This window comes from Salvelinus sp. IW2-2015, linkage group LG13 (assembly GCF_002910315.2).
Source record: "Salvelinus sp. IW2-2015 linkage group LG13, ASM291031v2, whole genome shotgun sequence".
Lineage (NCBI taxonomy): Eukaryota > Metazoa > Chordata > Actinopteri > Salmoniformes > Salmonidae > Salvelinus > Salvelinus sp. IW2-2015.
In genome coordinates, this window is record NC_036853.1 from 48,992,990 (window position 1) to 49,006,569 (window position 13,580).

Below are 13,580 nucleotides of genomic sequence, written 5' to 3' on the forward strand. Positions count from 1 at the left end.
CCAGCACAGCCCAATACATCACCGTCTAGAGGAGATCTGCATGAAGGAATGGGCCAAAATACCAGCAACAGTGTGTGAAAACCTTGTGAAGACTTACAGAAAACGTTTGACCTCTGTCATGCCAACAAAGGGTATATACAAAAGTATTGAGATAAACTTTTGTTATTGACCAAATACTTATTTTCCACCATAATTTGCAATAAATTCATTAAAAATCCTACAATGTGATTTTCTGGATTTTTTTTTCTCATTTTGTCTGTCATAGTTGAAGTGTACCTATGATGAAAATTACAGGCCTCTCTATTTTTTAAGTGGGAGAACTTGCACAATTGGTGGCTGACTAAATACTTTTTGCCCCACTGTATGCACGCACCACTTCTCCATTTATTTATTTATTTTTCAAATTTGTTGAAACAAGTTATTTTTTCCATTTCACTWCACCAATTTGGACTATTTTGTGTATGTCCATTACATGAAATCCAAATAAATTGCAACAAAATAAGTAAGTAAAAACRGTAAGGGGGATGATTACTTTTGCAAGGCACTGTATATTCCAATGATTTACAAACACCAYMGTATCCATGATRAMMTGAGCAGGTCACCCTGGGCTTCAGCCTTCACAGAGAGTGTTGGGAGACTCCCCACTATCAGGAAGTCTGTCTTCTAATGCCTGGTGAATGGCTTCATATAAGGTCTGGACCCAGACCTTGGTTTAGCCTTCCTCAGCTACCTCATGGTTACCCATGAATACCGACAGGGTCAGGATGGGCGTTCACCACAAGAGGTACCTAGCTTATAACACAGCACACAATCCCAACAACACCCAAACAATGGCTAGAGGTCAAGGAGGGAGGTCAAAGACTAACCACCTGAGGGTGGTGGCTCCTGCTTCTACCTCTGGTGTCATTGGGTTACAACATGGGAGGCCGAGTATTAGGACGGACGGMAATTAGCCGTACGCCTGCCCCACGTGTGGGAAACGCTTCGCTTTGGCGAACTATGTAAAAAGCCACCAGACCGTTCACACCAAGGAGAGGCCCTTCAARTGCAAACTATGTTACGAAAGCTTCTCCTTCCTGACTAACCTTATCAGACATAGGAGTGTCCACAACGGGAAKAAATCGTAGCAGTGTGGCTTGAGATGTACACAGGGGATATCKGGKAACCATTCATTAGCTGWCATATTATGGTTGTGAAGTGTCTTAGGGTAAGAGGGTAATTAACCACATACCCCTTGTGGTGAAATTGTAATCAAAAGGAGAGACTTTTCGATTTCTTCAAAACAATCAAACTTTATTATTTAATTACTGCAGTAATGGAGCTGTGAATATCCATTCCTAATTGTAAACATGACGATCACTTTTAGTCTGTGCTTGTGTGGTGGTGACTAAGAGCCAATAAAACATCTGCCTGGTTCTTGCCGGACAGCCTGTAGTGAGTCAGAACCTTMATCAGCATTAAGTACTAGCGGGTGAGGACATTCACAGCCGACCGCTTAGATGAGCTCCAGCGAACCGTTTTTACATGGTCCTTCGTATTGCCTGATACTGACCTGTTTCACATTGAAGATGTTCCAGTATCCAAAAGAGTGTTATCGTTGTCCAAAGGGAAAAGACACACGTTTTTCGGAGGATTTTATTGTGTACATCAACACGAATACCTGAATGTTGTGCGTGCATCGAAATGTAAGTTGCATGGGTTCTTATTTGGGGGTTTGACATGCTGTGTAATAATGAGTAATTACCACTAWTTACTTTGTTAATTTGATAAGCTTGCAGACATATTTTCTACTATACTACCAAACTAGTCTAATGTAGGTGTGTTGCCAATAGTGCTATGCATATTGTCTATAGACACACTGAACAAAAATATAAATGCAACATGYAACAATTTCAAAGATTTTACTGAGTTACAGTTCACATAAGGAAATCAGTCAATTTAAATACATTCATTAGGCCCTAATCTATGGATTTCACATGACAGATAACTTACAAAAAAGGTAGGTGCGTGGATCAGGAAATTAGTCAGTATCCGGTTTGACCACCATTTGCCTCATGCAGCGTGACACATCTCCTTCGCATAAAGCTGATTAGGCTGTTATTTGTGRCCTGTGGAATGCTGTCCCACACCTCTTCAATGGCTGTGCGAMGTTGCTGGATATTGGCGGGAACTGGATCACATCAATCCACAGCAGCCCAAACATGCTCAATGGGTGACATCTGGTGAGTATGCAGGCCATGGAAGAATTGGGACATTTTCAGCTTCCAGGAATTSTGTACAGATCCTTGTGGTGATGGCTGTGGATGAATGGCAAGACAATGGGCCTCAGGATCTCATCACGGTATCTCTGTGCATTCAAATTGCCATAGATAAAATGCAATTGTGTTCGTTGTCCGTAGTTTATGCCTGCCCATACCATAACCCCACTGCCAACACGGGGCACTCTGTTCATAACATTGACATCAGCAATCCGCTCGCCCACACGACGCCATACACGTGGTCTGCGGTTGTGAGGCCGGTTGGAYGTACTGCCAAATTCTCTAAATCGACGTTGGAGGCGGCTTATAGTAGAGAAATTAACATTAAATTATCTGGCAACAGCTCTGGTGGACATTCCTGCAGTCAGCATTCCAATTGCATGCTCCCWCAAAACTTGAGACATCTGTGGCATTGTGTTGAGTGAAAAAACTGCAGATTTTAGAGTGTTCTTTTATTTTCCCCAGTACAAGGTACACCTGTGTAATGATCATGCTGTTTCWTCAGCTTTTTGATATGCCATTCCTGTCAGGTGGATGGATTATCTTGGCAAAGGAGAAATGCCCACTAACAGGGATGTAAACAAATTTGTGCACAAAATTTGAGAGAAATTAGCTTTTTGTGCRTATGGAAGATTTCTGGGATCTTATTTCAGCTCATGAAACATGGAACCAACACTTTACATGTTTMTTTTATGTTTTTCTTCAGTGTAAGTGCCTGCTACTGCATTGGTTGCACAGGTGGTTATGCACAAGTGTACTGTTATTGCTTGTACTGGAAAATAGAGTGTCATATAAGCATGCTAACGTGGCGCATCTCAATGTAGCCACTTACTGTTGCTGTTGTGCACTGTAATTTACGACTCTGTGGCGCCAGRCAGATCAGATCTTTAACCCGACAGATTCAGATGACAGCTTCACCAGGCYTGAGAGAGTGCCAGTAATCTTTATTTTGGTTTCTCTCTTTAGTGTATATTATTTAGGTTAATGTTATACTGCTATGTTTATAGCCCTGTGTATAGTTGTTATAATAGTGTAATGCTATGGTTATTCATTCATGTATATATCCTGTTTACATTGCATATTTATAACGCTTTAACAACTGTTCACAAGTTGTACATATTCTTACCTTGTAAAACCACAACAGTTGAACTGCTATTCACATCCATTCCTAATTTTAACCATGAAGATCACTCCCTAATGCTTTAAAAGGCTGGTCATGGCTCACATCATCATCCCAGACACCATGGAGCCACTCTGATTCACATACCGCCCAAGCAACTGCTTGGCATCCAACCGTAAGGCTCTACAGAGGGTAGTGCATACTGCATAGTACATCACTCGGGTCGAGCTCCCTGCCATCCAGGACCTCTATACCAAGCGACGTCAGAGTAAAGCCCTGCTGAACAGTTAGTCAAATGGCTACCCTGACAATTTGTATTGCCGCACGAACATTTCGGCGTGAGCCCTTCTTCAGTAATGATGTCATTACCTAAATGTTTGGCCTAGTTATAAACTACTACAAAAACATACAACAAAAAACATACAGCGAAAAATAACATTCTTCATTAAGGCCTGCTGGGGCAAGAGTGCCCAAGTGGACTATCCAATATGTCTCTCTTTGGAGAAGTAATTTAGTCCCMTCACCTCCCCTACGTGGCGTTACGTTTATTTACCGGAGTGCTGTCCTATTTCTGTTCATTGGATTATATACGAGGATCGAGCACTTTGTTTATCTTTTCATACCCTGACTATTTGCAATKACACCTTTTTATTTGCACTGAGTCACTGACTCTCTTGCACCAGCTCTATGTACACTCACTGGACTCTGACACATACTACACTGACACTCCAACACACTTTCACACTCTTCACATATGCCGCTGCTACTCTGTTTATTATCTATCTATCTATCTATCTATCTATCTAGCCTAGTCACTTTTACCCCTACCTACATGTACATATTACCTCAACTACCTCATATCCCTGCACATTGACTCAGTACCGGGACTCCTTGTATATAGTTTCGTTGTTGTTTTATTTTGTTATCATTTCCTTTTTTTCTAAATGTTCTATATTTTTATTCTGCATTGTTGGGAAAGGGCTCAAAAGTAAGCATTTCACAGTAAAGTCTACACATGTTGTATTTGCCATGTGAMAAATAAAATGTCCTTTGATTTATGTGAAGGGTTGTTTATTCTACATGGACCTGATACTACATTTGAAAGTTATCAAAACACTTTGTTTGGAATATCTTATTGTGTATTTATTCCATATAAAAAAATATATATTATTCTCTCTGCAATGTTGGGAAGGGCCTGTAAGTAAGTATTTCACAAAATATTAAATGTTTTGATCTACATACATTTAGCAATTCCCCTTTAAAGAAAAATATGAATTTTCATTGTTGTCAGCAGAATCAACCAATCAAATGTATTCATAAAGCCCTTTTAACATCAACAGATGTCACAGAGGGCTATACAGATTCCCAGATGCATTTGGAATAACAGAGTAACAGATGTTAGTGTTGAATAATCCTGGGYAGAATGTTGCATTTAGAAATGGTATATAAACCTAAAAAGTATGTTAAATATTGTGTTTGTACTGTGTAGGCTATATGATGTTCACAAATGGCTATATATATTTCCGATTTCATGSCTATTAATGCAGTTTAACAAATTGATGCAGATTTTTTGTTGAGACGTGTGGGGTTTTCATACGGTGTATTTAACACTTGATTATGTTCAAAAAACACAAAATGGGWCGTTTCATTCTAAGACTTTAATTGAGACTCTTTAGTATACATCATCTGATCTCACCCTATTCTGCATACACCCAACAGCTCTTTATAACCAATATACACTTACTAAATATACCTACACATATCCATACATYAACAAACACCTACTGTACACATAGTCAGGTTTGTCTGATGACTTTTGACTTATCATAGCTGACTCATATTTACCCACAACATCATATTTATGTCCACCATGATGGATTTAATAACAATTAAGTCACTCTGTAACAGTATAATACTCAAATGTAGGTGGGGATGGGTAAACACTCCATGTTGAAAGTGTGTTTATCTGTGTGTACGTACCTGAGGGAGTRTTGTTCTATGTAATCTGTATCAYCYSTCTCTTCCAGGAGAAGGAGGAGGGGTGTGAAGAGGGTCTGGGGAACCCTGAGGGGACCATGGTCATGGAGGACAACCAGACTATACCTCCTCCTGAACCCACAGAGGAACCAGCTGAGCATCACAGGACCACACACAGTCTCACTGAGGTGAGCCCACTGTGAACTCAAAATCAAATAAAATGTCATTTGTCACATGCTTCATAAATAAGAGGTGTTAGAGAAACAACTCTGAGCAGGAGTGCCTATTAGATAATAATAAATAAGACTATGTAGACAGATGGAAACCTGATCATCAATCAGCACTTCTACTCAGAGATTCTTTGTGGATAAACCCAGGTCTTGGTTAAATGTGTCTTAAGTCTGTGCATGCCCTWGAATAATCAAACCATTAAAGAGTGTCAAGTAATCAAATCAACTAACATGTTTGCATAGTAATCATAGCAATTCCTCATTGCCCAATCAGAAGATGCTCCATAGCAGGGGGCTCATATCAGATTTCTTGATCCAACATCCTCTCACTCTGTATCTCTTACAGTCAGTAGACATGGAGGATGGGAAGCCTGATCTGCTGCTGGTCAAAGAGGAGACGATAGAAGACGGTCCAGAGAGCATTGACCTGCTGAGTGGACTAAAGATGGGGGAGCAAGGTAAGGGAGAAATAMATATAGCCTACATACAGTAATAGAATAGTGATGCACCTGGTTATTATTMTTTCTTCATTTATACAATGAAATCAATACATACAGTAATAGATCTTCAATGGGAGTAGTGATGCACCTGGACTGTATTTCTTTCTTACATTTCTTCATTCATAAAATTAAATCAATACAACTTTAGTACTATCGGGTGATGGCATTCATAACCGACCGCTCAGACGAGTTCCAGCTAGCCCTTTTTTCAAGTCTGTTCTGAGTTTGAAAGATACTGATCATGAATAGGAGATTTGATGTGTAATGTAAAAAAAATAGTACCGTAATTCAAAGAACAGCGCGCATTCCCTTTCATTTAGCCCACACCCTTTGAGCTATGACGCCTACCAATAACGTCCTTTCTCTTCAGTGTAAACGGAAGTAAACCATTGGACCAATAAAAATATTTTCCAAGTTAGCGTTTTTCTTGTTGTTATTTTAGACGTTTATTAAAACACATGATATTCAAAATATGATACATTTTAACTGCTCAGCATCACATACTTACCCACGTGTAGTCTTTTAATTTGCGTTGGAGACAGGACTTTGTTGATAGATAGTATATAGGTGACGCTAGCTAGCTGCTAAGGTTAGCTATGGCTAACTGTATTGGTTTTTTCACACTCAAATAGCCTCCATCATGGAGATGCTAGCGAATTGCAGCCGTGGCAGGATCTGTAAACTTGGTAGAAGCACGAGACTATGCAGTGTTTCGTTTGGAAATAACTCAAAGCCAGAAAGAAACAGGGGTTTGCGGAGGAAATACAGCTACAGGAAACTGAAGTAGCACGGGAGCGCGTCCTCGCCAGTCGTCCGTAGTGTCAAGCTTGTCAACCGATACAGAGGAATGGCAAGAGGTACATTTGCACAGGCCGATGCTGAGGGGCACTCCCGTTCCCTTATGCACATGTGTTCAGACGTGTTACCCAAATTGTTTTTGCGAAAGTATTCAATAATTCCCCCAGTCCCCTGATTACTTACCTAACCAGGTTCTTGATTGACTGTTTTTCCTATTATTTACTCAATGAAAACAATATGATGCATGGAACACAATACATTTATCAATAAATAGTAGGCCTATATCAAGAACTTATGAGAAGTGTTAGATTACATCCACTATGTAGTGTTGAGCATTGAAAGTAGCTAACCTGAACCACCTCTTTTGCACCAATCACTCTCTCAGGTGAAGGAAATCTCACTGGTGGCCACAGGAGCTTAGTGAAGCCAGTGGGACACAATACATGGAGAGATGACCAACCAATCACTGTTGWTGAGGGGAATGGAACCTCAACCCAGCACGTTATTGTGATAGAGGTTAGTGTAATAGTGTTGAATTGAAAGTGTAAATCAAATGTGGCCGTTTATTTCAGAAAGGCTACCCCCAGCTATTCACTTGCTTACATGTACATCCTCATATATCTGCCATAAGCAGGCATGTGCACAGATAGGGCTCCACTTGTGCAGAGCACATGCCCCTTTGCCCTTCCAGTCTCCAAAGTGTCCTTTTGGGTGGTGGTATAATTTCCAAAAAAAAAAAATGTTGTATACTTTTTTGTCATTGTTGTTCAGTACGCACTGATCGCAAGTTGTTGTCAAGCTTGCCACTCCCCACCCTGTTGGTTGCGCCTGTTGGTTGCTCCTGTTGATCTGCCCTGTACGGAGCTTGCGCACGCCCGGTTGTGCCTATTTCCCAGTCTGCCCTGTACGGAGATTGCTACTAAATAGCAACAGTGCTGCCACAGCAGAATAATAAAAAATKTAACACTTGATAACACATGATTTAGCATACATCATCGTCCATGTTTGGTCTGGTTGGCTGATACAAGCAGCGGAGACAGGCAGAAATACAGAGGTAAATCACAATCAGTAAAATAAATCGAGCTAGCTAACTAGCAGATTTACATCAATCATCAACACCAATGATCAGCCTATAGCCCAACCTCTTTTCCCAATGCCCAATGCCAATCATGTCTTCAGAAGTCACTGTAACTAGCTTGCTTACAATTTGTGATGATGAGTGAGTGAGTTKTTGCAGAAATAAATAGGCCTATGCTCGTTATTTATTTTCGCTACTGAGGCATTTTGGGGGGTCTCTGCATGGCCCCGCCCATAGGAGAGCTTGTGAGACTTACCTATGACATTTTAATCTAATTCAGCTCGTGTACCGATAATAACCTCTTTCCTCTTGTGTTAGTCTGCAGATACAGAGGCTGCAGGTCCTGRGGTTAAGCAGGAGAGGTCTGAAGGAGAGGAGGATCCACGACACAGCAGCGACATCCAGACTGGAGCGCCCCATGTAGTCACGAAGGACCCCACCACCACCCCAGCGCAGCCCAGGGACATCAGTAGAACGCCGAACGCCATCCTCAAGTCTGAGACAGAGACTTTAACGAGGCTGGGGAGACTGGGCTGTCCTCCTACTCCCCGCTCAGAGTATTTACTTTACGGTAACCCTAGCCAGAGGACAGTTCTGTCCCATCGGGACTCAGGTGATGCGTTACAGACTGRCAATGATCCGACCTGTTCATACGCTACAGAGATGATACCTGGTGACGTGCCTGTGGGCTTAGATACACAGACTAATCCAATAAGAGGGGACTGGAACCAGTACAGTAGTAGTGTATACTCTGAAGGGTKCCTAGATAAGAAAGGGGAGGGTCTGATCGTAGATGAGGTAACTGTGAAAGAGGAGGGCGACGCTCCTCTGATATGGAATGAAGACGAGACTCACTTAAGAGGACAGTCGCAGGGCAACACTAGTGACTTCTTAGACTACAGGGAAAGCTTAGAGCCAAATCCAAATATCGCAACCCACTCCCCTTTACACGCGCTCAGGGATCGCGAACCAGTGTCCACGTCGATGGCACCTTCCGATTCACACGGCCGCATCCTTTTCGATCAGGTATTGAACTCAAACGACAAGGCTAGAGTCCAGGCTTGGGAAGTGGGAGCAACATCCGGCGKWAGTAAAGAGAAACGGTTCTTCTGCATGTTCTGTAACAAAGGCTTCAACTGCCCCCAGAAGGTGGAGATCCACCAGAGGGTCCACATAGGGGTGAAACCCTTCAGCTGTACCCAGTGTCACATGCGCTTCTCCCAGGCTTGGAACCTGAAGATCCACCAGAGGGTCCACACAGGGGAGAAACCCTACAGCTGTAGCCAGTGTCACATGCGCTTTGCCCAGACTTGCAACCTGAAGAGGCACCAGAGGGTCCACACAGGGGAGAAACCCTACAGCTGCCCCCAGTGTGAGAAGAGGTTCTCCCACCAGCACCAATGAAGATGCACCTGAAGGTCCACACTGGCGAGAGGGCCCAGTATTACCCCCAGACTAGCAGTAAACGAGTCATGACCTCCGTTTAAATCCACGTACTCAAAACTGCCTCTGTAAATTAATAGCGCTGATGGGCGTAGAAGCCTGCCAAACTTGCTAACAGCATCAATTCGCTAATAGCCTGATACTCAGCGCTCTAGTTAAAATGATAAAGTGTTGAATTTGAAAATGCACGTGTATTGACCATGCCATTCAATTTCAGTTCCACATTTTTGTATTTAAATAGACTCACTGAAAAACTCTGCAAAAAAATAAACTGCCCTTTTTCAGGACCCTGTCTTTCAAAGATAATTCGTAAAAAATCCAAAATAACTTCACAGATCTTCATTGTAAAGGGTTTTAAACACTGTTTCCCATGCTTGTTCAATGAACCATAAACAATTAATGAAACATGCACCTATGGAACGTCATCAAGACACTAACAGCTAACAGACGGTAGGCAATTAAAGTCACAATTACGGAAACTTAGGACACTAAAAGCGCTTTCTACTAGCTTTGAAAAAACACCAAAGAAAAGCTTAAATATAGGGCCCTAAGGTGAGTGGAGAACGGGAGGGTCCTCTCCTTTAAAGGAAACTAAGCAAACAGACTTCTCGATTGCAGTAGCGCCAGATTCTTAGATGGTGGGTTGAAGCTGTGATTCAGACATAAGAGAGCGTCTAATCGTTTTGCGTGACCAGTAATATACACATGCACAAGAATTTTAGATTATACTTAAAAATTATGACAATGTCTAGCAACCTAATCTTTTTCTACCGGCGATTTTTGCTTGTTTTACTGATTTCCCGTCTTTCCACATCTTGAGAAGGGTAGCGCCTCATTGATTTATAAAAATTGACAACCTCTACTTAGTCGCTTATGTAAAGTAGGAAATAGCCTGTCCAAATAAGTCGGGCAGTGCTGTAGTGCCAAAAGTACTTGATCGGTCCTCCCTAACACTGAACAGCCTTGATTCATACTAGAGATACATTACATCCTTTAGTGCTTTGAGAAAGATAGCATTTGATACTATAGAATTGCCACGCCAAACCCTACTACCTCCTTTCCCCCAAATTGGAGTAATACAATAAAATAAACAAATTCAACACTAGGCTTCTACCTTCAGTTATATTCTTTTAGAAACTATTTTTAAGACACATTCCCGCATACAAAGGAGATTCGATGGTGAGCCGTGAGGAGCAGCAAGGAGACTCAGACCGCGGCTACACCTTCCGACCACAATGGAGGAAACAACTAATAGAACAATTAACAACTCGGACAGCTGATCGTCCTCGCTTAGTGGCAGGCACATGTGCTACATCACTACCTAGCCACAGGCATTGCCGTACATCCGCATCACACTGGCAGGGACAGGTTTACAGTATACAGATCTTTAGGTCTAAAAACAAAACACAAGTCTACCCTCATTTTACAACCAAGAACGGGCAACCAAATTCCCACTCCAATTCAGTGTCTCAGACCTGTGTCAAATTTAGCTGAGATGAGCTGTGATTCTGAGGCAACTTGTAGGCCTTGTTGTAAGGCAGGTCAGTCTTCGACCCAGACAATGTAACCTTTGGGGCAACACTTGCTTTGTTATTTAGGGGCTCCACACAAATCCTCTCACACCGGTCTTGTGCACAGCATTATATTCAGATGGGTTACTCCGGACATAAAAGTCGCTCCAGTTCACTGTTGGAATTGAGTCTTACGTGTTTGTCTCACCAGATAGGTCTATGGTTGCGTGTTTTATGTCAAAAGGAACTGGTGATGGGAGCGTTACACAGAGTGAGCCTTTGTACTTCTTCGAGCAGCACAAATCGATATTGAAGTGGAGTCCGTTCATGGTCTGAGTGGTGGCTCGTTGTACATGCATCATCGGACTGAGCTTGTGTTCACTTGCAGGCAAATCTCAACGCCTCTATAGTGCGTGAACAAGCGAAGACCATCCTTCCTCCCTCTGTGTACCTTCTGGCAGGCTTTATTCTTCGTTGACAATGACCCTCCAGCCAGAATGCACAAACTCGCACCCAGCGAAATGTGTACTGTCTCGTTTCTGTGCGGTGATTTTCCTTGCAAACTTGACTAGGCATTTGGGTGCTAGTTGTTCTGCCATATTAGCAATGATTTTTGGAATGAACTCTTGAACTTACGGCAAGAAAATTCCAACGCCCGGCTTTGCTAAATGACTCAAATATGTTCTCTTCCTAGGAATACAATTCTGCGAACTAAATCCTACCATAATAATTAGAAAGCACCTTACCTAAAGTGGCATGAGAGGAACTGTTTAGCGTCTTTTGTGTGATTACTACAGCTTTCTACCGTAGATATGAAGATATGTTCTAGAATAATATCACGTGTGAAAGAGCTTGCGCTTTCCCGCGCCAGAACTCGTCCGGAGACTGGTGTCCTTATATGAGGAAGAGTGGTGCCAATAACGCTTTCTCACACAAGAACTGGTCAAATCCTTGTGCTACTCTTGCGGCACGGCGCACGCTCTCAGTCAACTATTAATGCAAGTCCGCTCTAGCCAACACCAGACATACTTGACTGTCTATCTTTTTAGATGCTCAATCATAGAGCCACCGTCCACTTTTGTCTCATTGGGTAATTACAGGTCACCTTTATTCCCAATATGTCGTGTATTTACACGACTTTGCTGCTGTTGTGTACGTCGTCATACAGTTGTCTCTCTCTCTCAGCATATGGATGTGTGCACATCTTAATGTATATTACATAATATTATTCATACACGTTTATATATACTCTGCTGTAACTAAAAGACTTTCAAGCTCATGACAGTTAGACGAGATAGTGTTTGTTTTTGCTTGAGTTATATATATGATCTGCGAAAAATCATCATCTCCTCCAAAACATATACTCTCTCCATTTACATTCTCTCTACATTATATTCAATTATGCTTATTGCTAATGACGCTCAAAACAAATGTACATTATTTTGACCATAAAGTGCTATCTTGTTATACAATATAAATAAAGGACTCAATCTAGACATCGAAACCGAGGACATATACCCATGATCAGATATTTTATTTTTATATATGAACGCGTACGACTTACTTTTATCACTTGATTGTTGTATGTAGGAAACAAATTTGGCTAGAACCGCGACGATGACCATTGCTAGCCGCCGCTTAACCATTGTGGAAATGTGGTCAAGGTGGCGTTGAGAAGATATTAGGTTAGAGAAGAGATTCTCTACACTTTAGCTTTATGAGTGGAGAATGATTATCGCCATGGCTGTGAATAGAGTGAGAGGTTCAGGTTCATACCAGGCACTGCTCGTCACTGAGATAGTTGTGTAGGAGGGCGAAGAGCCAGACTAGGACTACAATAGTTGGTTTATTACCTCTAATTGAAAACACATACATCACCGTCTTCAATTGATCGATTATTAACGTTTAAAAAAAGTACCTAAAGTTGTATTACAAAAAGTAGTTTGAAATGTTTTGGGCAAAGTTTACAGGTAACCTTGAAGAATATTGTCGTCACGTTTGAGCAAGTGTTGGAACCTGTGTTTTTCTGAATCAAACAGCCGCCAAATAAATGGAATTTTGGAAATATATTCGACGGAAATTATCGAACAAAAGGACCATTTGTGAATGTTTATGGGACATATTGGAGTGCCAAACAACAGAAGCTCGTCAAAGGTAAGGCATGAATTTATATTTTTATTTCTGCGTTTTTGTGCCGCATCTGCAGGGTTGAATATGCTTATCTCTCTTTGTTACAATGGTGCTATCCTCAGATAATAGCGATCGTATGCTTTTGCCGAAAGCCCATATTTGAATTCTGATATGTGGCTGGATTCACAAACCAGTGTAGTTTAATTTGGTATCTTTCATGTGTGATTTAATGAAAGTTTGATTTTTATAGTAATTTTATTTCATAGTTATTAATTTTAATTTTGCGCTCTGCATTTTTCTCAGGCTTTTTTGCCGTGAGACAGTAGACGTCCGCCTAAACTCAGATTTTTGGGTATAAATATGAACTTTACCGAATAAAACATACATGTTATTGTTAACATGAAGTTATGAGTGTCATCTGATGAAGATCAATCAAGAGTTAGTGAATCATTTTATCTCTATTTCTGCTTTTTGTTACTGCTCTTCTTGGCTGGAAAAATGGCTGTCTTTTTCTGTGACTTGGCTCATACCTAAC

At 41.4% G+C, this 13,580-nt stretch overlaps 1 protein-coding gene across 1 annotated transcript in view; it reads left to right on the top strand.

Moving 5' to 3' along the window:
• LOC111971318 (uncharacterized) overlaps positions 1-13,580 on the top strand; it is a 95,912-nt gene that overhangs the window by 72,218 nt on the left and 10,114 nt on the right. Inside the window, 5 exon segments of the mRNA XM_070446025.1 lie at positions 5,406-5,456; positions 5,932-6,043; positions 6,871-6,942; positions 7,269-7,399; positions 8,280-9,362. Coding sequence (XP_070302126.1) covers positions 5,406-5,456; positions 5,932-6,043; positions 6,871-6,942; positions 7,269-7,399; positions 8,280-9,362 — 1,449 coding nt within the window.